General features: G+C 41.5%; 1 protein-coding gene across 7 annotated transcripts; it reads left to right on the forward strand.

The window, feature by feature from the left end:
* The first annotated feature begins 9,174 nt into the window (after positions 1–9,174).
* exoc1 (exocyst complex component 1) lies at positions 9,175–25,164 on the forward strand. Of its 7 annotated transcripts, none has more exons than XM_061779596.1 (20): positions 9,175–9,246; positions 10,188–10,319; positions 10,430–10,560; positions 10,842–11,001; positions 11,215–11,232; positions 12,543–12,730; positions 13,308–13,535; positions 14,819–14,951; positions 15,039–15,148; positions 16,755–16,904; positions 17,152–17,260; positions 19,110–19,154; positions 19,484–19,668; positions 19,753–19,866; positions 20,387–20,466; positions 20,578–20,806; positions 23,303–23,486; positions 23,566–23,765; positions 23,833–24,027; positions 24,589–25,164. In XM_061779596.1, the coding sequence occupies exons 2-20, from the start codon at positions 10,196–10,198 to the stop codon at positions 24,739–24,741; spliced, it is 2,736 nt and encodes a 911-aa protein (XP_061635580.1). In that variant the 5' UTR covers positions 9,175–9,246; positions 10,188–10,195; the 3' UTR covers positions 24,742–25,164. The 7 variants fall into 7 exon arrangements, with proteins under 7 accessions (XP_061635580.1, XP_061635582.1, XP_061635584.1 ...); XM_061779598.1 differs by having other exon boundaries at positions 19,505–19,668; XM_061779600.1 differs by lacking the exon at positions 19,110–19,154.
* Positions 25,165–25,635: the final 471 nt, after the last annotated feature.

Genomic DNA, 25,635 nt, shown 5'->3' on the forward strand with positions numbered 1-25,635 from the left:
TGTGACTTGTGAGTGATTATGGAGCATAGAGTTGGGATTATATGAAGGCTTGTGTCACTCACGCACTTTCTACTGGACTGCGTCACTGGAGGAGGCCCGCGCGTGGAAGAGGCTGGGATTGGACATCCTCTTCATATCATCACAGTCCACAATATTGCGTACAGTTTTACAATCCAATGCAGGCCTTCTCAAACTTTTTGGGCCATTTAAACACAACTACCATGGACATACGCACCCCTAAAAACCAGTGGTGGGAAGTAATCAAGTTAAAAATACATTACTGCTCTGTAATGTTCTGAGGATGCTTTGTTACATACGGAACACAATTGTCTTGAATCTGTGCAAGGTGAAATGAAATCTCTGGAGCAAAATGTGCTGCCCAGTGACAGAAAGCTTGTTCTCAGCTGCAGGTTATCGGTTCTCCAACTGCATGAAGACCAAAAACACACAACTAAAACACCCAAGAATCTCTAAGAACAACACATTGGACTATTTTGAAGTCTCCGATGTTTTGTTCTTAGACATTCTTGGGGATTTTCACCTGTGTGTTTTGTGGGTTCATGCTGTTGGAGGAACCATGCCGAGCAGCTGAAAATGCCTCGATAGTCTTGAGATTTCATTGATTTCAGTTTCGATTATGTTCTGGGGCTGCTTCATTACATCCGGCAGTGAGGCATTCTGGAGCGAAATGTGCCACCCAGTGTCAGAAAGGTCGATCTCAGCTGCGGGTCATGGGTCCTCCAACTGCATAAAGACCAAAAACCCACAGATGAAAATACCCAACAATGTCTAATACCAAAACATTGGAGACTTCAGAATTGTCCAATGTTTTGTTGTTAGACATGATTGTGTCCTTTAGCTGTGTGTTTTGGGTCGTTACCCAATTCATTGACCCATGACCTGCAGCTGAGACCAAGCTTTCTGACACTGACATGGATACATGACAACCCTGTGAAGATTTAGCAAAGCAGCCCCAGAACATAACCAAGCCTCCTTCATGTTTCACTATAGGTATTACCCTACACTTGCACCTGGGGATGACTTGATAGTCTTGAAATTTCTTTGTGGCTTTGTACCCTGCATGGATTCAAGAAACCTTGTGCTGGATGTAACAAAGCAGCCCCAGAACTTACATTGTCTCTTAATACACTCCAGCTGTCTAAGGTTTGAAGGGTGTCTTCTCCAGACTGAGAATTTTACCTCCTACCATGCATGTTCAATAGGATTTAGATCAGGGTTCTTCGAGATAGTCTTATGTTTTGTTCTTAGCCATTCTTGGATGTTGTTTCGCTGTGTGTTTTGGGTTTTCTCCTATTGGAGGACGCATGACGTACAGCTGAGAATGTCTTGATAGTCTTGAGACTTCATTTCACCACCATGCATACTGTCAATGAAAGAATTCAGATTGAATCTGAGCAGGGTGCAATGAAATCTTTAAGACGTGCAAGGCAAAAATAAAGCAACGCCTGAATTTCATGCTTGAATTGTCAGACGACGGAGCAATTCCAAGGAGTTGTTGTGGTCCCCACCCATGTCCGTCCTCCTACGCTCATCTCCACATCCATCCTCTTCCTCCTTTCCCAGTCAGTAACATCATAACGGCGAGGCTCACAAGTAAGCTTGCGTTCAAATTAATTTGCAACGAGACTTAAACGTAGCAGCGTTTTCATCGCCAGGCAACGCTCCTCCCGGCGTGGCCCCGGTGTTTTCAAATGTCAAGACCTTTGAAATGAGTTGGTTTTGATTATGACTGGGACTTGGACGCCCCTTTCTAAAAAGGCCTCCGAGGAGCTGAGGGAGGATAAATTACAACGTCGGTGAATCAACACAAACTGTCACATGTTAGATGGCAGTCGTGTTTGTCTGACCCATTCTTTGCTGGTCTGAACTATCAGAAGCACTGAGCTAAAGTATATTTATGACCTAAATGCGAATATTTGTTTCATTAAATTGCATTCATTTATTCCCAACAGTCTATTGCCCTCAATTCATAGCGTTTCGCTTGGTTGCACTTCTTCCGGTACGCATGGATTTTACTTTCTTTTTTTTGTCCAATCAGATTTCAGTTCTCTCTAATCTGTCCAGGGCCTTCCATTCAGTTCTGCTCACCGACTGTATCTTCACCCAATCAGATTTCAAATCCATCCTCGCAGGGACAGAGCGCAGGCCCTCAATGACGTCGGTATTTATCCGTCCTCTGATAGGTTGGTCAGAGCAAAAATTGTTACGGCGAACTTCGATGAGCCAAACACATCTGTACACATTAATGCATTTAATAATCAACATATCTGATATGTATGATGTATTTTTTATTTTTTTGTCATGTTATTAGATAATACAGTTGTGTGCTGTTATGTTGCGTTTTTGTATAGTATTGATGATAATTGAAAAATGATAATCCTTTACTCTATTTTAACCAAAGGGAATAATGTCGGGCAGCATCGCTACCTTGTGGCTTGCATGTCTGCCTCACAGCCAGATCCAGATTCCAATTTCCGTTGTAGCATCTGTGGGGAATTTGCATGCTAATTGTCCATAGGTCTGGAAATAATCACTGCCTAAATAGAGTTCAGTTGTATTTAACTTTTAAGTCCAATACATTTGCATTTAATCTTGAAGAACTGTTTGTATATTTATGATATTTATTTAGGTGCAATTCTTGTTTTACTTTGATGTGCAACACATTTAAATTGAATCATTATTTACGTACATTTTATTATTTTTTTTTCTTATGGTGGTTCTTGGAAAGCTTGGAATGTATTTTTTGAGATGGTACTTGGTGTAAAACGTTTGCGAACCACTTCTCTAGGAGACCATTTTGCCTTGCAACGATGTTCAACTTTTGCGCCTTGGTGATACGTGAAGAAGAAAACCACAAGAGACGGACGTGTTTCCAAATTAAAAGAATAATAAGGAGAAATAGCGCGCCGTTCCTCTCATAAACAAAAACACTGTTTCTAAAAAACATTGTTTTCTACAGCGGAATTCCCTGGCTCCCCTCCTCATTCCCACTATAATACTCTCTAATGTTCTACGGCGCGAGATTGAATTGATGTTATGAATTCATATATACAGTATATTAATGCAATTATATATGGATTGTCTCTCGTCGTCGTAATTGGACTTGTGGAATCTCTATCAGACGTATCATTGACGTAAATGTGACCCTATTCGCTAATTGTCACACAAAACCCGCTTAGACTCGTTTTACATGCGCCATGTGCGAAATAATATATCGGCGTGTGAGAAGCGTGTTTTTAATCGTCACACAAAGTATCGCAGTGGATCCCAACCCAACAGTCCCAATTTCCTGCCTCCTAAACACATTAATTAGCCTTCCCATTCTTACGGCTTGCTGTGACCGATGTGAAATGATCCGCTCCATAGGGCGCGCTTAATACGCGAGAAGTGCTGTATAGTGCTGCCTTGAGCTACAAGTTTAAGTCAAAATATCTGTGTCTCTAATCATCTGAAATGTTTTCAATTAAGAAAAATAACACTCGATAATATTGCACTTTATAAAAACGTAGCAGTAATTACATAATTAAATAGAATGTAAAGACTAACTGTTTTTGTCACATTTTTTGCTTCACTTCAATGGAGATTGTGCTACTCCTTCTGATATGGGCGCCTTAGCCACCTGGGGGTAGTATAATACAGACATACAAATGTGCTGGTCATGGAGCCGGTCAAAACGCCTGAGTAAGCCGGAGCAATATTAGTTGTTTTTTGCACCAAGTAAAGAATATATGCCTGTGAGAATTGCTATAATATCTGTCTACATGTGTTGCTCCACTGTTTGTGTAAGAATACCCGTTACTTAAGGGTTATATCACTGCGACGCTGTTGCTACTAGTGCAACGATCAAGAATTACAGCATTCTTTTAACCCTATTTTTTTTTTTTTTGCCTAGCTAAAATTGTCTCATGGTAATGAGCCACTGCTCATCCCGCCCATTCCTGCTCATTCTGGAGGCAGAACTTCAAACCGTCAAATGACACTTTTCGATGAGGATCTGAGCCCGTGGCGCATGCAGTGGACTAAACGCAGATAACTCACCACTTTGTCAACTTTGAAGAAAATACGCTAATGCTAATCTGTGCATCAAGCAGCAAAGCAGCTCTGCTTACCTTTTGACTTTGACATTAGAGTGCTTCCGTGGAGTCCAGCGGCCGGTCGCTTGATGCTGTTGGATCTTCAGCCAGTTTAGCTGCCAAATCACGGGAGGAGAAACACTTAGTGCGGGTGGTATTATGTATGTGAGCCCCGCTGTTACGTCACAATCCGGCATTGTTCAAAATCGCTCACTCACAGACACATTTTTGGAAATAAATGTGTTGAGAGAACATTTGCCGTTCATAGTAAACAAACCACTTTCCTACTGTATACAAAGTCAGTTGTGTACAATCTACAATCTGTTGCATAAAAATAAAACCTAATTGTAATACACTGAAAAAGCACACACTTAGTCTTTGGAAAATGAAAAAAAAAAAAAGACTAAATTGGAAGTAAAAGCTTTGGATGTTTTATTGGGATAATGACAGTATACTGTAGAGGGGGAAAAAATCCCTTTGCACTGAGTCAAATGTTCACTTCTAATTGAATTTCGCTCACAAACATCCACAATGACAGCAATCTGCCTTGTATTCCACTTTTTTACAGAAAGGGAGCAGAGGCGCTCTTTGCGAGGTCACACACTTAGAAATTACATGATTGCTTTAAAACAAAATGGCACACATGTTCAACCCCCCCACCCCATAACAAGCGAATAGCATAATAGGCACGCTCATGTTCGCTCAGCTCTGGACGACCGGGGAACGGGCTCTTGTTTGACGCGCAATTTGGCCAGCGGCTGAGCAGAGGCCCGGCCTCACCGCGAGGTTACCAAGCCACGGCCTTCACACTGATGACTACAGCCCTCCCGAGTGGCAACGAGTCTGAGGCGGGGGGGTCGCCCGATGTAGACGCTTGGACTGCATGAATAAAGGTAAAGCACCTTTGAAGTGGTGCCAGCGGCGTGCAAAGAGGATGGGGTCGAACTGAGCGGTGGTCATCCAAACTGGATAATTTTGTTGTTGAGAAACAACAATCCCTGTTGGCAATTGTGTATTTTGTGAAATACCGTAATTTTTCATGTATAATGCGCACTTTTTCCCCCAGAAAATTGTCAAAAGTAAATAGTGTGCATCATACATAGGTACAGGAGAAAAGGAAAAGAGATTTTCACATTTTATAAATGTATGCCGCCATCTAGAGGTTAGGAAAAAGCTGCACACTTTCATTCCAATATGCCACCGCCCCTAGAGGTTATGAAAAAGTTGTACACTTTCATTCTAGTATGCCACCTAGAGGTGATGAAAAAGTTGTACACTTTCGTTCTTGTTTGCCACCTAGTGGTTATGAAAAAGGTGTAGCCTACACTTTCATTCCAATCTGACAGGGGTACATATGACTGCATATATGTACAATTGTGCTCATAAGTTTACATACCCTGGGAGAATTTGTGAAATATTGTTTTTTTGGGTTTTTTTTTTAATAGGACTGATGACTGAACAACAACCATCATTAATAAATGTTCATGCTTTTCTGAAATGCTTGACCGTTTAATTTGAATCCCATTAAAATAAAATTAAAAGTGTCCTTCATGTTTTCTTTAAAGAATTGTACACATCTTACAAATTCTCCCTGGGTAATCAAACATATGAGCACAACTGTGTGTTTTCTCATTTACTAAATACAAGTAGGGCTATGAATTTCAAAACAAGAAGGAAAGTAAAGAAGAAAAAGAAAGTATTATGTGTTCAGATAAAGTGCTTAACTTCAGAATAATTCTTTGAAAAAAAACTAAGAAAATACAGATAAGACTTCATGTTTTGATATGGGTAGAAGCAAAATCATGCATTGTAAAAACGCATTATACATAGGTTGAAGGGTTTTCCAGAATTTTCAGGTCAACTTTGGGGCTGCGCATTATACACGAGAAATTACGGTACATCGCTGTGCCCCGGGCAGCACTGAGTTGTTTCACTTTCCAACTGCATTTCTGCTAGCATGACGCTACGTTGCAACGGTGGCGGTTTCCGGCATGTGTGACATGTGCGTCCGCACAGGACCGCATTTCTAAAACTAAATGGCACGTGAATTTGTTTTCTGTTGCCGTCATGAAATGTAAATCATTGACATTCGATGGTTGTTGTAGCCCAATTTTAGTTGGGGGCGGGGCGGTGCCAGCCTGTGGACATGTGTTTTCCGTTTCTTTTTTTCTGTGCATATGTTCAAATAAAGCAATTCAGTCAATCAGTCATCACCCACTTTGTAATGTGCAATACTGCCAACTAGAGGACAGCAGTGGAACGCCCATGGTTTTTGTTTCGTGTGCTTTGGCCTTGGAGGAGAATGCAGTTTCCATCTTTTTCATGTAATCGGGCGCCCTCCAAAGTCTGCAACGAAGCCTAATGGCTCATTCTGCACACATGAAAAAGTATTCACGTGCATATCAATGTGACCGATGTTGTCCCCTTAAAGGGCTGCACCAAATGCCATCCAGATAGAAACTCCAAGCTGGTTTTGATAAGAAAAGCTATCTGCCGCTCATCGGCAGCGTGAATGTCAAATGTAGGTTGCGGCGATGGAATCGGCGTGCGCCCGTGCGGTTGAGGAGTCGCCGTTGTCTCACCTGAGCTTCACCTGTCACGTGTCTGACCCGTTCAAAATGAAGCTCTTGCACCTCGTGTCGAGCGCGGCGCCGGACCCGCGCGCTTTGACCGATACTCCATCTCAACGAGCTTCCTCTTTCATTCCAATTTGGAACTTTTTTGCCGGGCGGGTCGACGTCAGCGCTGGCCTTTTGACATTGAGTAAATGAAATTGTCAGAAGTGCACATCAGGGTACATGAGTCATGACTGCGTGAAAAAAAAAAAGTGGCAAATGCTCCAAACGCCAGGGGAGAAAACAGTGACGTGCGTTTGTTCACTTGCTAAATTGTTTTACAGTCATGTTGACCCAAACGCATTAATTGTGACATCGCTCTGGGATGAAATATTGTAAAAAAAAAAAAAAAAAAAACATAATGCAAAACATAACGTAGTGTGTCTTATATTTAGAAAAGTGCAACATCAGTTCTTCATCTTTTTTGTTGTTGTTGTTGTTGTTAAGGAACGTGCAACATCAACACTTGGTCTTCCTATTAGGAAAGTCTAACATTAGTAGTTTGCCTCATTTTTGGTCGTACAACATCAATACTTTGTTTCCTTTTTCGGAAAGTGCAACATCCATAGTTTGTCTTCTCTTTGTGTAAGTGCAACATCAAAAGTTTTTTTTTCTTTTTAAGAAAAGTCAACATCACTAGATTGTCTTCTGTTTCGGAAAGTGCAACATCTTTTGTTTGTCTTCTTTTCAGGAAAGTGTAACAGCAGCTGATTGTTTCATTTCTTGGTAAGTGCAACAGCGATAGTTTATTTTCTTCTTAGGAAAGTGCAGTATCAATCGTTGGTGTTCCTATTGGCAAAGGGCTGCATCAATAGTTCATAGTATGACGCTTCATTTTAACAGCACACAATAAAGCGGGATATTGCCCTAACTGTGTGCAAGTGTTAAACCTTTGCACCATTGTCCCACCATTTCAGAATACTTTTAAAAACAGGCCCCCTCCCACCGCGCTTCCCTCTCTACTAATGCAGTGAAATAACGCTAGGCCGACTTTGTCCACTTATTTTATGTCATAGTGGGGAAAGAAAGTACTGGCTTTTACAGGCGCTTTAGTTAACACCTTTATCAGTGCTATGTCTTTGTTTTTCTGTGTCAAAAAGTATTGCTATCGGTGGTTTTATTTGTTTTTAGAATTGCATGACGGGCTGGGCAATGTGTCAACAAAATTGAACACGTTTGTCAGGGTTGACAAACCAGTGAGTGCATTTTATCACAAAATGTTCATCCGCACGGGGGCGGGGGGGCACTTACGGTGACAAAAACATAAGTCTGTGCACGTCACATTCACAGTGTGGGGAATGCAGTGTTGTCACCTCAATATAACAAAAAGTCGGGGAATGGTACCGCCTGGCATTCTCTGCAGATCACTAGGTAAAGATCCCTCCATCATGTCTGACTCACTCTGTTCCGTCGGATGGCATTCTGTGTCAATCTCCTCTGGGCATAAGAGAAATAATAACATGTACAGTACAATTTAATTTAAAAAAAAAAAAAGCTTGAAAGTAAGAGTTAGAGAGTCAAATTCAGTGTTTTATGTCCAAACAGTTAATTTAACCCTCCTGGTCCACCAAAAATGTACATGGTTGGCTATGACCCACTGTATGTTGGCAGACCAGGGCCCCCAAAATGCTGATCGAAGCCCCTGCTGGTACGCTTATATTGCTCAATGACTCTCCGTACTTGTGTTTTTATGTCCTAAATGTATATTTTGCCATATGCTTGTTTGCTGTAGTACTCGAGGGACTACAACTACCGGAGACAAATTCCTTATGTGTCTTAAAATATTTGGCCACGAAAAGATGATTCTGATTCAGATTCAGAATCGAGCGTTCACGCTCATATTCGCAGCATCACTGAGTGGGAACTCAACACGCCGAAGTCACGCGAATGTACCACTACACGATCAGCGACATGAATAAATAAATAAAATAAAATAATCAGCAATATAAGGCCTATTGGCTATAACCTCAATAGGCCTTATATTAATTACTGATTCATAATCAAATAAATATATCCCTGGCAGCATTTGATAAAAACATTGCTATTGACCCGTGAGCCAAGGAAAAAAATACCACTATGCAATGAAAATAAAATTGTAATTCTAATTCTATTATGCAATATATGAGATAGGCTAATGGCACTATTTTCACTTTTGGCTGTATTTTCATGCTAAAATTGAAACCGTATTATATGGAGTGTATATTTTATATTATATTTTATTTTATATATTCTATTTAATCTAAAGTGTTAATAGTTAAGTATTTTTTATTGATTTTACAACAACTAAGTCTCCCACGTAGACTGAATGATTGACACGTTTTATGAATGAAAAAAATTATAATATATTCTCTCATAAAATGTCTTTTATGTCTGGATTTTCGTCTCAATGTAAACAATGGGTCGCAGGACCGTCCTGTAGTGCGCATGCGTAAATATCGGCCGCTGTAATCAGGTGACGTAGATCTGAAACCCGGAAGTGAGTGGGGGCGGTGCTTAGTTGACGGACGGCTGTGCTGGCCTCTGTCAACCCCAAGAAGGTAAGCACTTTCTTTTATCTCCTCCATTTACCTCAGGATTTAAACCTCCATTCGAGAACGAAGCAGCTTATTAACGCAGTGTTGCTCTCGCTCTCAACGTATTATCATATTATATATCACCCCATCATATTATCGTATTATATTATCGTTTTGACGGATGTCGTTAGCGCGTTCCGGCTAGCATTAGCTTGAGCCAGTGAGGGAGTCGTCATGAGCTGCAATGTCTTCACCGCTGTCGTTCACAAAATGAGCTTTAATATTTCTATTTTTGCAGCTCATAAACGCGTTGTCAGTAACGAAATAAAATGTGTCCGTTGCTTCTGAAGTCCTCTGGAGGCGTGGACACTTGTAAAAATGCATGTCTTTTATTTATTTATTTATTTATTTTAACTTGATGCTACTGAGGATGAGTGCTGTCAAATACACTGTCTTAAAGTATAATGCAGTACCTTACGCTTCTCTCAAATCAATTTTCACCATTAGAATTAATTACAGCCCTACAAAAAAAAAAAAAAAAACAATCATCTTGATTTTAATACACCGCTGTATAGTATTAAAACACAATAAAAGGGAATGGAAAGAAACAATTTAAAAAAAAAGTGTCATTAATGTATGTGTTATAGTATTTGTGTGTTGGATGTGTGCCTTTAAGGGGCGTGGCTTAATGAGTGAAGGAGTTGGAGCCCAGTTGGGTAGTTAAGTGTGAGCGTCTGGATGTTAGTCGTTCTACGGCAGCTCCCTTCGAGTTCTTATTTTGTATTTTTTTTTGTGTGTGATTGCCTGCTCCGTTCAATAAATGGTTGAAAGTGCATCGTTGACTGTGGCTCTTGAAAATAATTTTAATAATGTTCTACAGCACATTTTTTAAAGTAGGTGAATTCGGGAATGGTGAGTCGGGTTTGTACGTGTAGTCTTTGTTCAGCCATAAATGTGTTTTACAGCATCCGCCATGACGGCCATCAAGCACGCCCTCCAGAGGGACATCTTCACGCCCAATGACGAGCGTCTGCTGGGCATCGTCAACGTCTGCAAGGCGGGGAAGAAGAAGAAAAACTGCTTCTTGTGCGCCACGGGTACGTAGCGTGTGACAACAAAAAAAATTTGTTCATCACATTCCACTGTAAACTAAGAGCAGAATGGGTGGAAGTTGCTAATGGAATCCACTTTGTTGTTGTTCTTCCAGTCACCACCGAGCGGCCCGTGCAGGTCAAAGTGGTCAAAGTGAAAAAATCTGACAAAGGAGACTTTTACAAACGACAGCTGACGTGGGAGCTCCGCGATCTGACCGAAGTGGACGCCAAAGATGCGAGCAAGGTTCGGGGAAGTGACACGCTTGAGGCTGCACCACATAACACATTTTTGGGTAATGTTAAACAATGTAGCAGGTAGAGTACAATGAATGTCAAGTGAAACTAGTTTTAAAACAAAATTAAAGAAGATATTATGGAGAAATGTAGACCCACTTCCAGACCACCAGTTGAAAAACGCTCTTGACGTATATCTACGCCGGTGGCGGTAAACGGTTTGATTCCAGTTGACCACTATAAGCGTCCAAGGCATTGAATGAGTTGACACCTTTGCTTTGTGTGCTTCAGGAGAACCCGGAGTTTGACCTTCACTTTGAGAAGGTCTACCGCTGGGTGGCCAGCAGCACGGCTGAGAAGAACTCGTTCATCTCGTGCCTTTGGAAACTGAACCAGCGCTACCTGAGGAAGAAGGTGGAGTTTGTCAATGTCAGTTCTCAGCTGCTGGAAGGTGCGTTAACTTGCCTCTCCCCTGTCTCTCTCTCTCTCTCATTTGCTTCTCTTATATGTTAAAATTAGACTTGACGTCACTTGTGTGCATCTGTGTTTATTTGAAGCATGTTTGTAAACTGACTTTTCAACCCTTTTTCTCTGTATTTTTTGCTTTCTGGTACGGCTTTCTGTGTTAAAATTCTTCTTTCTCTCTTAAACTTTCTCTGGCCAGAACTTCCTAAAGCGGAAGGTTGGTAGGACTTAACTCCCCCCCCCCCCCTTCCTTCCTCTAATTCCTCTCCATTACTCTTCACGACATCACCAATCACCATTATTAGACTTTCACCCGCATAAACTTGCCACCAAATTAAGATAGTGGTGCCATAACTCATTATACACGTCCGGACCATGTTGTTATTCTCATTTATTTTCCATTTGTGTTTGTTTATTCTCCCCTTACCTAATTGAACCAAAAATCTGGTGTCCATGTTTTTTTGTTTTTTGTTTTTTTAAGATTAGCGGACCATAAGAACAATTTTAGCTGTACAAAGTAGTATTGGGGCCACAATGAAGAAGAAGAAAAAAAAGTTACAGTACCAAGTTGCATATTTTCGAAATTAAACTTGTAATATTACAATAAAGTTGTATATTTTTTAGATTAAAGTCATAATATTACAAGAATAAAGTTGTTGATTTTTTTGGACAAATTATGTATATTTTTGAGAAAATTGTGCATATTTTGAATTATTAAAAAAATATGTTTTAAAGAAAATAAATAACATTTTCAAGATTAAAGCCATGATATTGTGAAAACAAAGTTGTAATATTACGTGATAAAGTTGGATTCTTTTTGAGGAAAAAAAACCTTTCTGAGAGAAGATGTGTATATTTTTTCTATTATTTGGGTTGTAATATTCAGTGAATAAGCTGTATATTTTTTAGAGAAAGACAGGAAAAATAATGTTTGTATATTCAAGTCACAATATTATGAGATTCAATTTGTATATTTTTGAGAAAGTTTTATAATGTAAGTGATAGATTTTTAAAATTAAAGTCGTAATATTAAGAGAATAAAGTCGTACTATGAGAGAAGTAAACAAAGGATGTCGTTTGTTGCCTGCGTAAGGTGGAACAATGTGGGGGTCTCGTCCCTTGTCAAGTTGTATGACATTTTTCTCGAAAATATACAACTTTATTATTGTAAGATTATTACTTTAATCCTGTAGGGTGGCCCTAATACTCCGTCATAGATAAGAGACAATGTTTTTGTGCGGGGGGGAGTATTGTACGTATGACCTCATACTTGTGCTGGATGCTCATAACTGCTGGTCAATGACTAACTGGTGGTAAATGAGTACATTTTTATCATGTTATCATTCTGAAACGGAACTTTTCATGAGATCAGTGTATGAAATTGTCCACTCCCTGTCACTGAATGTCTTCACCTGTCAGTAAAATGTTCCACATTGTGTTTTGAGCAGAGCTGAATATTTGCTAATGTTTTGCCTGTTCTTGTCCCTTTCTGTGTTTTATTTTTTTGAATTTGAATTTTGCCAATAGAGTCGGTGCCCAGTGGTGAGAGCCAGAGTGTCGCCGGCGGGGACGAGGACGCTCTGGATGACTACCAAGAGCTGAGCACCCGCGAGGAGCAGGACATCGAGGGCATGATGGAGGTGTGCGAGTACGCCATATCCAACGCCGAGGCTTTTGCCGAGCAGCTCTCCAGGGAGCTGCAAGTGCTAGATGGGGTGAGTGGAACAATAATGTCAAACAGACACTAAAAGCATTTTAACTCAAGGTGCAAGCAGTTCTTCCTGAGTTGCCAATGTTTTTAGCCATGACGCTATAAAAAGAAACCTCATGCTTTCTTTTCCTGATTGACATAAAATCAGACTCAACTTTTCCTGTTTTAGGTCAATTAGGATTAACAAAATTATTTCTACTTGCTAAATACCAGAATAATGAAATATATGTTTTTAGAATATATCTAATAGACAGTTACGTTATGGCTAAAAGTAGCCAATGTTTTTGAGTGTGACTGTATAAAAAAAAAAAAAAAAAAACATGCTTTTTTTTTACCTGACTGTGTGACACAAAATCAAACTAATCTTCTCCTATTTTAGGTCAATTAGATTACCAAAATTATTTCTATTTGTAAATGCCAGAATAACGAAAGAAGGATTTTTTGGGGAGGTAAATATATATAATAGACAATACAGTTATGGCTGAAAACATTGGGACCCATGGGGTGCCAATGTTTTTGAGCATGACTCTATATTTTGAAATATTTGTATTTTATTATTTCACTTTTATTACATTTTTAAGGCCAACATCCAGTCCATCATGGCGTCGGAGAAGCAGGTCAACATCCTGATGCAGCTGCTGGACGAGGCGCTGGGCGAGGTGGACACCATCGAGGGCAAGCTGAGCAGCTACGAGGAGATGCTGCAGAGCGTCAAGGACCAGATGGACCAAATCTCGCAGAGCAACCGCCTCATCCAGATCAGCAACACCAATAACGGCAAGCTGCTGGACGAGATCCAGTTCCTCGTGGTGAGGAACAAATACACAGATGACCTTGGCGTGTATTTTTAAAGGGTTTATTCGGAGTGTGAAACTTAGCCATGTTACAGTTGAGAGTGATTGGCTCAGGGCGGGTGCGGGCAGTGGATATGGTAACTGGAAACTATCTTTTGCTAGTCCAAGTTGGCTGTAGCAAGTTTCGCTCAGACCAACCCATCAGAGGATGGAAAAATGCTGACGTTGTCGGTCAAAGAAACAGTCCCATTGCCAATATCGTTTAAATTGCATCAGCCAGCACTACTGATTCTGAAGGCTTTGGGCAAATTAGATTGACATGGCAACACGACGAGGCTGACATATGATTGGACAAAAAAAATCTTAACATCCACATACATGTATCGGAAGGAGTGCAGCCAAGAGAAACACGATGAAATGAAGAGAATGAATTCTTGGGAATAAATGATGACAGTTTCATAGAATACATACAGTGGTGCCTTGAGCTACGAGTGACCCAGCTCACAGGTTTCTGAGATACAAGCTGTCGATCGGAAGGCTTTTTGCTTAACCTTGAGAAACAAGCGCTGTATGGTGGCACATGACCCAACTCACTTCACAACAAGGCATAATAAGTAAATATTCTTCAAAAAAGAGGCTTCAAGCTGTTTATTGGGTTACTGTCAAACTAAAAACTAAGCAACTATATGGCCTCCACTACTTGAATGCTAACATACAATGGGAAACTCTAAAGACATACAGGCTACCAATTAGCATTTATGTGGCTGTGTTGTTACCCTTTAAGCAACGTATATCTGAACACAAACGTTGCTAGAACACATGTAGACAGACCATATAACAATTCCCACATGCATATATTTGTAATTCTTTGCGAAAAATGACAAATATTAGTGCCGTACTGATGAAATGTTGGGAGATGAGACATCTCGTTGAACAGTATATCCGTCTGTGTTTTACTGCTCCCAAGTGGCGAAGACATGCACACTAGAATGAGCAGTACAATTCAAGTAGTAAGTGTGACAAAAAACTGTGTAATTCTATTTATTTGTCATTATAAAGTATAGTATTATGTGCTATTTTTGGCTATTTTTATTTCAAGGCACCATTACAATTGAGGTTGTAAATGTAATTTAGTCCTTCTGTAATGTTTAGGCCAGCAAACAAGGCCTTGCCAAAGGAAACCTGAAACCTGCTTTGATTCACTTATTTTGAAAGACTGTGGATACCCTCATGGAATTGCTGCTAATTTCAGCACCGCCACCTGTTGCCTAGCGACCGTGTCATCTGTCCCCGCATAGCACAACATGGACTTGTCCAAGGGCCACATCAGAGCCCTACAAGACGGAGACCTGACCTCTCCTAAAGGCATCGAGGCTTGCATCAACGCCGCCGAAGCCCTTTTGCAGTGCATGAATGTGGCCCTCTTTCCAGGTATTTCAAAAAAATTTTTTGCTCGCCACCCAAATGATAAACGCTTGTCCCGGTCTTCGGGTGACGTCCATTTTTTTTCCCGCGTAGGCCACGACAAGCTGATGGCCATGAAGCAGCAGCAGCACCTGTTCACCGAGCTGAGGGATACGTTCGCGCGCCGACTCACCAATCATCTCAACAACGTGTTTGTGCACCAGGTAATGCCATGTTGTTGCTGTGCAGTGTGAGCAACTCCTGTGTTAGTCATTTTGTTAAAGGAGCCCATTATGCCTTTTTTTTTTTCCCCTCATAATTCAAAAGTGGTTCCCAAGTGTCTTGTGACATGCTTTCATCAAACTACCCCTCACTCTTCTTCGTTTGTCTGCATGCGTGTGTTATACTGTCTCCGGTGGCCATGTCACACACACCGGGAGGAGCTGCAATCAATTATTCATGAGCCACAAACTTTAATTCTTTACACTCTATTTAATTGTCATTACTATATGTTTTTATTAAGTCAAATATTACTGATTGCCATTTTCCTTAAATTAAGAGTTTTTTTGTTGTTGTTTTTTTTTTTTTTTTTTTTTGTGCGCGATGGTAGGGGGTGTCACACCCATTGGGGATGTGGTTGTTTCTGCATGATCGTGTTTCGGACAGCGTCGTTTGGCCGTTGCTTGGCCTCTGGATCTTCACACAGCTTAATTTCCAAGCCATGGGCAGAGAAATTAGGAGGAGGGGGGGTATTATGTAAATTAGCCGCATTGTTACGTCAGTAACAGAGCTGTATGGCTCACTCATAGAAATATCTTGGGAAATAGGCAGATTTATTAAATATTTATTTAGTTTTGTAATTACATAATTACTTCTGAGAGCTCGTTATTTGTACACGAGCAGTTAAAAAGTCAATTTTCGACAATGTTTACCCTTATTGTTTGCCTTAACTGCGGAAGCTGCTCTCGATTGGTGGATAACCAATCTACCTAGTCTACCTGATAAAGTGACCAATGAGTGCATTTAACAAAAGGTACAGTAAGTAACAAAACTGAGCAACCAACTCAAGAGTTCCCAACGTGGACTTCCTGTTTGGCTCTTCTGACTCGACTTCCTAGAGCTCCTCATTTCCTTCCTCCCTCACCCCCGCATCCTCTTATTGATTGTCAGTGTTTCTCACTTTCAATCGTCCCACTCTGCTCTCTCTGTCTCCGTCAGTTCAACCACTTCAGTCACTTCAAAATGACCATCCCTCACTTGTATAGGTCTTCCTGTCTGTCACTTCCAGTGAGTAGCCTCACCTCATCCGCAGAACTACCCCTCCTTACAGACAAGGTGTGCATGGGATTTGTCTCTAATCACCACCTAACGGCCCCTCGACTCAAAAATGGAGAGGCCCTCATGGAGTGTCTTGGTGCTAACGCGGTGTTATTTTTGTCACTGAAGGACTCACGTTCCACCTTAACAATTCTGCATGTGTTTCAGTACAACCAACATGCATAACACAAGAGAAGTGCAAATAACAGTAGTAATGGTTTCTGATGGAAACTACTGAGTAATTGGGGTTTGTGTGTTTTACTGTTCCTTGGCGTTGAGTACATGGCTGAAAAGTGCATCGGCGACTCTGATTCTCCTCTCCCAGGTTCTCCCTTCACATGCCTAAAACATGCATGTTAGCGTAATTGAAGACTACAAATTGTCCATAGGGGTGAGTGGTTGTTTGTCTGTATGTGCCTTCCAAGAGTGTGTGTGTGTGTGTGTGTGTGTGTGTTGTGAGTCAGTCAGTCAGTTATTTGTTACTGTCCTAATGTTCCTGTTTGTGCCGTCTAGGGCCACGACCAGAGCTCCACCTTGTCCCAGCACACCATGGAGCTGACCCTGCCCAAGCACAGTCCCCTCCACCGGGATCTGCTGCGCTACGCCAAGCTCATGGACTGGCTAAAGGTCACCCACCGGGAGAAGTACGAGGGCCTGTCAAGGGTCAGTGCTCTTACCATGATGTGACGACTCACCCCTCACTGGCGCAAGAGTCCCTCTTGAGCTTGTTGAATTACTTAGTAATGTCTTTCGAAAGCTTCTGATAGGTTTATTGACATCATCTGAGTTAATTACAGACACACCTGTTGATGTATTTGAAGCCACACCTGAACACACTTGCATTGTTCGTATTCAACGACATAATAATAGAACAGAAGACTTCCCCCCCCCCCCCCCTCCCTGTGTCCAGACCTATGTTGACTACATGAGCCGACTGTACGAACGAGAAATCAAAGACTTCTTTGAGATTGCCAAAATCAAGATGGCGGGAACGAGCAAGGAGGCAAAGGGCAAGTTTGGTAAGGAGTCGGATTCATGGTCTTGCAACTGAGTTTGCAATGTGGCTTTTTAAAATGTCTCCTGTACATAACCTGAGCCCAGTTACGTTAGTTAAGTGTTTAAACCAGACTATCCCACATTAGCTTTGGGTGCAGTTTCGGCGGCTATTCAGTGTTGCCCCGCATATTCGAAGTGACTTGAGGAGGTTCATTTAGACCAAAGTAGATCTTTGCCAACATTTGGTGGCCTCTATTGGCAATTATAAACCTCTTGAGGCGGCGTCAATTAGTGATTTTTGCAATTCACAGCAGGGCTCAGTCCCTATTCGCGGGGGAACACGCAATGTTATGTTTGTATTTTTGAATGCTACAGATATTTAAGACAACATAAATAAACAGCATACTTTAAGGAGAATATGTTGTCTAATAATAAAAGTTAACATGATGGGACTTTTGGTGGAAGAATCTTCAGTGGAACCTCTGAGGATTGAAGATGAGTTGCAGTTTATTATGGTATAATAAGGTATCGGGATGAATTCCAGGTATTTTGGGTGAATTCCAGGGCTCATTCTTTGATGAACTCCTACTTGGTGATTCGCCCTAATTAGATGTTTATTATCCCGAATTTTCATGATCATTTCAAGGATAGCCACATTGTACTAAGCAGCCAGGAGAGTTTCATTTTCCTGTTGTCGGCCATGGTAATTGGACACATTTTGTGGCACCACAAAAAAATCCAGAAAAAACAAAAGACACCTCTTTGTTAATCCTTGAAATGCTCAATGAGCTGAAGTCTCACAAAGATATGCTGAAGCTTTCTGTGATTTGTATGTACGACATTAGGTGTGTTCAGCTTGAGAAGTCCCACTGTCGTCGTTTACAGTTGAAACCAGAAGTTTACGTACACTATTTAGAAAGACACATACAATTTTTTTTCCCCCACTGTCTGACATCCAATCAAGAGTATCTTTTCTGATCTGTATGATGATGTTTATACTTGCATATAATTGTTTGAACAGATGAACGTGTCACGTTGTGGCATTTCGAAATTACACCCAAGGATGAGCCAGACTTGTGCAAGTCCATGATTCTCTTGCTGATATCTTGGCAGATTTGTATTTTTCTATTTATTTTTTTTTACTTTCCTGTGATGGTACACAAAGAAACAGGGTGTTTCAGTGTGCCTTCAAATACATCAACAGTTGTGTCTGTAATTAACTCAGATGTTGTCAATAAAAAAATCAGAAGCTTTCGAAAGACATAACATCATCATCTTGGTTTTCCCCCCAAAATTTAAAGGCAATCTTACTGTATGTAAATTTCTGATGTTGAAAAAAGCATTGAAAAATTCTCTCATCATTCTGGCATTTAGCAAATAGAAATGACTTTGGGAATTCTAAATGACCTCAAACAGGGACGTTAATTCTGATTTCATGTCAGACAGGGAGGAAAAAAAATGTCTTTTTATATAGTGTATGTAAATTTCTGGTTTCAACTCTATATTACATAACATATCCAAATGAGCTATTTAACACCTTTAGACCTGAATCCTTACGCTGCGAAGACTTGGGTTCGACTTTTATCAACACAAGCTTAAAAGGTGTGGAAAGCACCGCTTCTCATCAGCTGTGGTGATAGTGATGCCTTGCTACTTTCTCGACTTGTTCACCCGTTTAATATCTCTCAACGGCCCAATCTGCTTTCTGCATTCTGTGTTAGCTTTTCTGTTGAAAGCAGCCTAGTGAGGAGGTTTGTCCAGTGCACTGCGTGTCAGCTTACGCCCAGTGGCCTGTCTTAACACCCGTGCTGCATGTTACTAAGCCTAACCTCTCTGTGTCTTTGATGCTCGCCCTTTCTAACTGGCCCGCAGCCACGCTTCCGCGGAAAGAGAGCGCGCTCAAGCAGGAAACGGAAAGTAAGTGAGACAGGAGGAGACAACCTCCCCACCCTGCTTTCCTACCGCAATGCTTTCCATGTAACTGCACTGAAAACAACCTCAGTATGGAGTGAAGCTTATTTCATGCTTATGTTACAACAACGCATCATCATATAGTCTACTGACCTAGATAGGCTTGTGTGTGTGCATCTCCTGGTCCCTGCGTGTGTATCCCTGTCTGTTGTGTGTAAATGTGTTGTTGTTTACGTCTGTGAGCGTGACCGTGTACTGTATGTGTTTGTGTGCCCATCCTCATTTGCCTCTCCCCCTATGTGTGTGCGTGTGCGTATTTGTGTAATCTCACTTAGACACGTCCATGTTGAAACCAGGCCTTCACGGCAGCTCCGGAAAGCTGGCAGGCTCCACGTCCAGCCTCAACAAGCTGAGCGTGCAGGGCTCCAACAGCCGGCGCTCGCAGTCGTCCTCACTGCTGGACATGGGCAACATGTCGGCCTCCGACCTGGACGTGGCCGACCGCACCAAGTTTGACAAGGTATCCCCGGCAGAGAAGGTCGGATGAAGGTTAACGAAAATGAAGTCTGTGCGTGTGTTCATGAAATGGAGTGGATGTTTGCAGATTTTCGAGCAGGTCCTGAGTGAGCTGGAACCCCTGTGCCTCGCGGAACAAGACTTCATCAGCAAGTTCTTCAAGCTGCAGCAGCACCCGACCGTCTTTCCTCCTCTCGCTCAGGTGACTTCATAGATTTGCCCCTTTCGATCAATATTCAACCTAACTGTGAAATTACAATTGCTCGGAATTTAAAGGGCCTGTGGACAGCACACTCGACTCGTGGTTAGTACATCTGCCTCTCAGTCACCAGTTGTAGACAACTTTATGAAAGTTTGGGGAAGTGGTTCCAAGGGTTTACAAACTCATTTACCAACTTCCACTTTTGGAACAGAAAATACACTGGAATTATTTAGTAAATATTGGACTGAAATGCAAAAATCCAGTCGACCATGTTATGAAAATGTGTCTGTTTGTTTGCCACACATTAAAACAATAATGTAGGCTGTTTATCACCCGTGTTACCATTTTCAAAACACAACATAGCGTCTCTTGGTTATCCAACGATGCACTCATGTTCCTTCTCCTTTCCAGAAAACATAAACTTGCGAAGCAATAACAGACGCTGGCATGCTTTCATCCCTCAAAAGCGTCCGTAATGTCTGGCAAGAGTTTTCATGTTTTATTTCCGCTGCTTTGTCAGCCTGAAGCGGAGGAGGCGAATGGCAGCTTGCCGTCAAGAATGCCTCCCCAGGCGGAACACAGACACTCCTTGTCGTCAGAGTGAGTGCTCAAATGAACATAGATGGCGAATGCCAACCATCCTCACACATGTCCTCATTTTTGTTGTTGTTGTCGTTCCCACCCCCACCGCCATCTTCCTCACCTTCAAAGCAAAGACATGGTGCGGCTGATGATGAACAAAGTCTTCCAGAGCATCGAGACGGAGCTCAACAGCCTCATTGCTCTGGGCGACAAGATCGACAGCTTCCACTCGCTGTACATGCTGGTGAAGATGAGCCACCACGTGTGGACGGCCGAGAATGTGGACCCGGCCTCCTTCCTCAGCACCACGCTGGGAAACGTGCTGGTTACCGTCAAGAGAAACTTTGACAAATGCATTGTGAGTCATGTGTATTATTCTCATGGCTATGGGTATGCTTGTGCCCACTCCTGATATTGAATCTTCATTCAAGATTGGATATTATGTGTATTAACATACATACTACAGTGACAGGGTCCAAGCTTTGCCACAAATAGCGAAAATCTGCGACTGATTGTCAGCCACTTAAAAAGATTTGCAATTGCATTTACAACCCCAATTCCAACACAGTTGGGACGTTGTGTTAAACATAAATAAAACAGAATACAATGATTTGCAAATCATGTTCAACCTATATTTAATTAAATACACTACAAAGACAAGATATTTAATGTTCAAATTCATAAACTTTATTGATTATAGCAAATAATCATGAACTTAGAATTTGATGGTTGCAACACGTTCCCAAAAAGCTGGGACGGACGGGCTCATGTTTGCCACTGTGTTACTTCACCTTTTCTTTGAGCGACATTCAATAAACGTTTGGGAACTGAGGACACTCATTGTTGAAGCTTTGTAAGTGGAATTCTTTCCCATTCTTGCTTGATGTACAGCTTCAGCTGTTCAACAGTCTGGGGTCTCCGTTGTCGTATTTTACGCTTCATAATGCGCCACACATTTTCAATGGGAGACAGGTCTGGACTGCAGGCAGGCCAGTCTAGTACCCGCACTCTTTTACCACGAAGCCACACTGTTGTAACACGTGCAGAATGTGGTTTGGCATTGTCTTGCTGAAATAAGAAGACATTGGTTGGATGGCAGCATATGTTTCTCCAAAACCTGTATGTACCTTTCAGCATGAATGGTGCCTTCACAGATGTGTAAGTTACCCATGCCATTGGCACTCACACAGCCCCATACCATCACAGATGCTTTTGAACTTTGCGTCCGTAACAGTCCGGATGGTTCTTTTCTTCTTTGGCCCAGAGGACACGACGTCCACAATTTCCCAAAACAATTTGAAATATGGACTTGTCGGACCACAGAACACTTTTCCACTTTGCATCAGTCCATCTTCGATGAGCTCGGGCCCAGAGAAGCTGGCGGCGTTTCTGGGTGTTGTTGGTAAATGGCTTTTGCTTTGCGTAGTCGAGTTTCAAGTTGCACTTACGGATGTAGCGCCCAACTGTATTTACTGACATTGGTTTTCTGAAGTGTTCCTGAGCCCACGTGGTGATATCCTTTACACATTGATGTCGGTTTTGGATGCAGTGCCGCCCGAGGGATCGGAGGTCACGGATATTCAGTGTTGGTTTTCGGCCTTGCCGCTTACAAGCAGTCATTTCTCCAGATTCTCTGAACCTTTTGATGATGATATGGATCGTAGATGATGAAATCACTAAATTCCTTGCAATCGTACGTTGAGGAACATTGAGGACTATTTTCTCACGCACTTGAACCTCACCCCATCTTTGCTTGTGAATGACTGAGCAATTCAGGGAAGCTCGTTTTCTACCCAATCACGGCACCCACCTGTTCCCAATGAGCCTGTTCACCTGTGGGAAGTTCCAAACACGTGTTTGATGAGCATTCCTCAACTTTCTCCGTCTTTTTTGCCACCTGTCCCAGCTTTTTTGGAACGTGTTGCAGCCATAAAATTCCAAGTTAATGATTATTTGTTAAAAACAATAAAGTTTATCAGTTTGAACATTAACTATCTTGTCTTTGTAGTGTATTCAATTAAATATAGGTTGAACGTGATTTGCAAATCATTGTATTCTGTTTTTATTTATGTTTAACACAACGTCCCAACTTCAATTGGGGTTGTAAATGTCACAAAATGGTGCTAAAGTATTTTCTTTTTCCAATCGGACAAGGCAACGGCCTGACTAAGTGAAGCTCTTCCCCTTAGTTCAACATAGTTGTTTGGCACACAGAGGGCGCCAAAGCAATATTCTTAGATTAGATTACATTTTTATATGCTTTTGGCCTTAAAACTGCAGATGTGGTTGGTTACGTCATACCATAACACATTTTCCCCACGTACGTTTGGGAGATTTCAAGTGTATTTTTGCAAAATTTAGAAACAAAGGTTACATTTTTTGGCCAAAATTCTAAAAGGTATTTTTGGTGCAAACACAACAGCTCATTGCCAAAAAACTGCTTTTCTTAGTCAAGGAGGAATGAAAGAAAACATATATCAGGAAAAGCCTACTAGAACATCAGAACTTTATTTGGGGCTAATCAGAGGCACTTTAAATGGTGGCCGGTGTGTGCTGACTCCCATTTAACATGAGTTTCAATGTGACTGGTTAATTCTGAACACGACCACACCTCCAATTAGAAGAGGGTGTGCACACTTCTGCAACCACATGATCTCCTTTGTTAATGTATATTTTATCTATAAGATTTGTTTTTAATCAAATGAGTTGTACAGGTTATAAGTTTAGAAATCATTTATCTAGGTCTCATTTTCCTGGATCATAAAAACCTGGAATTTGAACAGGGGTGTGTCGAATTTTTATATCTATTTTATCCAATCCATCTAATAATAGGCTGTGTCTTTCCTCCTCACAGTCTGGCCAGATCAGACAGATGGAGGAAGTGAAAATTTCCAAGAAGAGTAAAGTTGGCATCCTGCCTTTCGTCACCGGCTTTGAAGAGTTTGCCGAGCTGGCCGAGACCATCTTCCGAAACGCGGAACGTCGCGGAGACCTCGACAAAGCTTACGTCAAGCTCATCAGAGCCGTCTTCATGAACGGTAAGAATGCTGACTCGTGTATTTTTTTTTTTTTTTTTACACGGAGCCAAGGCTCTGACGAGCCCCTCGTCTTCTTCAGTGGAGAAAGTGGCCAACGAGAGCCAGAAGACGCCGCGGGACGTGGTGATGATGGAGAACTTCCACCACATCTTCTCCACGCTGTCAGGGCTGAAGATCTCCTGCCTGGATGCGGAGAGGCGCGAGGCCAAGCACAAATACACGGACCACCTGCAGTCCTACGTCATCAACTCTCTGGGCCAGCCTCTGGAAAAGCTCAACGTAAGCCCATATAACACCATGTTCACGTGATTAACATAGCAAATGGATCATCATGGCCTTGTTGCAGCATTTCTTCGAGGGCGTGGAAGCCCGGGTGGCCCAGGGGGTCCGCGAGGAGGAGGTGAGCTATCAGCTGGCATTCAACAAGCAGGAGCTCCGAAAGGTCATCAAAGAGTACCCCGGAAAAGAGGTCAAGAAGGGACTGGACAACCTCTACAAGAAGGTGGACAAACACTTGTGTGAAGAGGAAAGCCTGCTACAGGTCAGATATTAATACTGTAGTAGAATTTTGAGTTATTAATATGAGTGTGATTCGTTCTCAAATCATCTTTCTCTATTGAAATAAATGGCAACGCCATTAATCCGATCCAACTTCCCAAATAAAACAACACATTAGCTTATAATGTGTTTTTAATTGTTAAAATAGCACTCTATAATATTGTACTTCATTTTAAAAAATACCGTAACAAAATGTTTACAAATATTTGTATATAGAAATTAAACAGTTTTTGCGAGCAGTTCTTGAAAAAGAATCAATATGTGCTTGCTTCAAGCTCTTTATTGAGACTCCTATTTGAAGTTTACAGTCAAAGTAATGTGAATTACACATTGTATATTGAAGCAAATGCAAGACGCTAAACGCTAATTGAACTATTTTAACAATTTTTGATTAAAATAAAACATGCTCCTTAAAATTGCAAGACACAATGTCATTATCAAGTACTAATAATCTTTTGAGCTTGGAAGAAATAAATTCCCTTTTACGTGACTTCTGTTTGGTTTGCTTTCTAAACACCTCCTCCCTCGTATACACCGCCCCCAGGTGGTGTGGCACTCCACGCAAGACGAGTTCATCCGGCAGTACAAACACTTTGAAGACTTGATCGGCAGATGTTACCCCGGCTCTGGAATCACCATGGAGTTTACCATTCAGGACATGCTGGAGTATTTCTCCAGCATCGCTCAGTCCCATTAGCCCTGCTGACAACGACTCACTAGTGACATACTCTGGAGAAAAGTGCAAAACAAAACCAAAAAGGTTTATTCATTCGTCCATCCATTTTCTACAGCGCTTGTCTTCATTAGGGATTAGTGAACTGGAGGTTATGCCAGTTGACTGTAACAGTTGGGGTCCACCCTGGATTGGTCGTAGAGCACATATCGACAAACAAGACCTATGGACCATTTAAAATCTTCAATGAACCTAACAAACATGTTTTTGGCTGGTGGACTCGGAGAAAGCCCATGTGAGCACAGCATGCAAATCCCACACAGCAAGGCCGGACCTGAGATTCAAAATTTGAACTTCAGAACTGCAAGGTAGACGTGCTAAACACTGGGTCCTTCATTCTATTTCTTTGCACCATGTTCTTAATAAAATTGCAGTCACCAAAATGTATTTCTCCTATTTTTTTTTTTTTAGATATATATTTGTTTTAACTCTTCAACTGTGTATGCCAGTGGCGGGCCGTACATTTGGTACCTGGGCTGTCAGGGGCGACATCCCGGACTTAATCTTCCTCTTCATACCACCACTATCACGTTGCACATGTATAGAAACCATCAATACAAAACAAAAATGCAATATAAAGGCACTCAACTGTGTCACATAAATCATCTGGATTAGTTCAGAATCAATACATGACAAAAAATGCTAAGAAAGATAAAATATACTCTCGCTTGGAGATGATGATTATTTAATGTATTAATGTGCACAAATCATCAGTCCTGATGGAAATGTCCCATTTGCTAAAACTGTGGAGTTCCTATTACATCAACCAGCACGACTGATGGTGACGGACCTTGGCAGATTACATTGACATGGCAACACATACTGAGGCTAAAATCTGATTCCCCGTCAAATTGAAGT

Source organism: Phyllopteryx taeniolatus, chromosome 7, assembly GCF_024500385.1.
Source record: "Phyllopteryx taeniolatus isolate TA_2022b chromosome 7, UOR_Ptae_1.2, whole genome shotgun sequence".
Taxonomy (NCBI): Eukaryota; Metazoa; Chordata; class Actinopteri; order Syngnathiformes; family Syngnathidae; genus Phyllopteryx; species Phyllopteryx taeniolatus.

What these genes read in the sequence shown, in the direction of transcription:
- exoc1 (XM_061779596.1), top strand. Translation starts at nt 10,196, where the DNA reads ATGACGGCCATCAAGCACGCCCTCCAGAGGGACATCTTCACGCCCAAT. An exon ending in GGAGGCAAAGGGCAAGTTTG is followed by an intron (nt 17,261 to 19,109) that starts GTAAGGAGTCGG and finishes ACTGGCCCGCAG; the next exon opens with CCACGCTTCCGCGGAAAGAG. An exon ending in TCTTTCCTCCTCTCGCTCAG is followed by an intron (nt 19,867 to 20,386) that starts GTGACTTCATAG and finishes CTGCTTTGTCAG; the next exon opens with CCTGAAGCGGAGGAGGCGAA.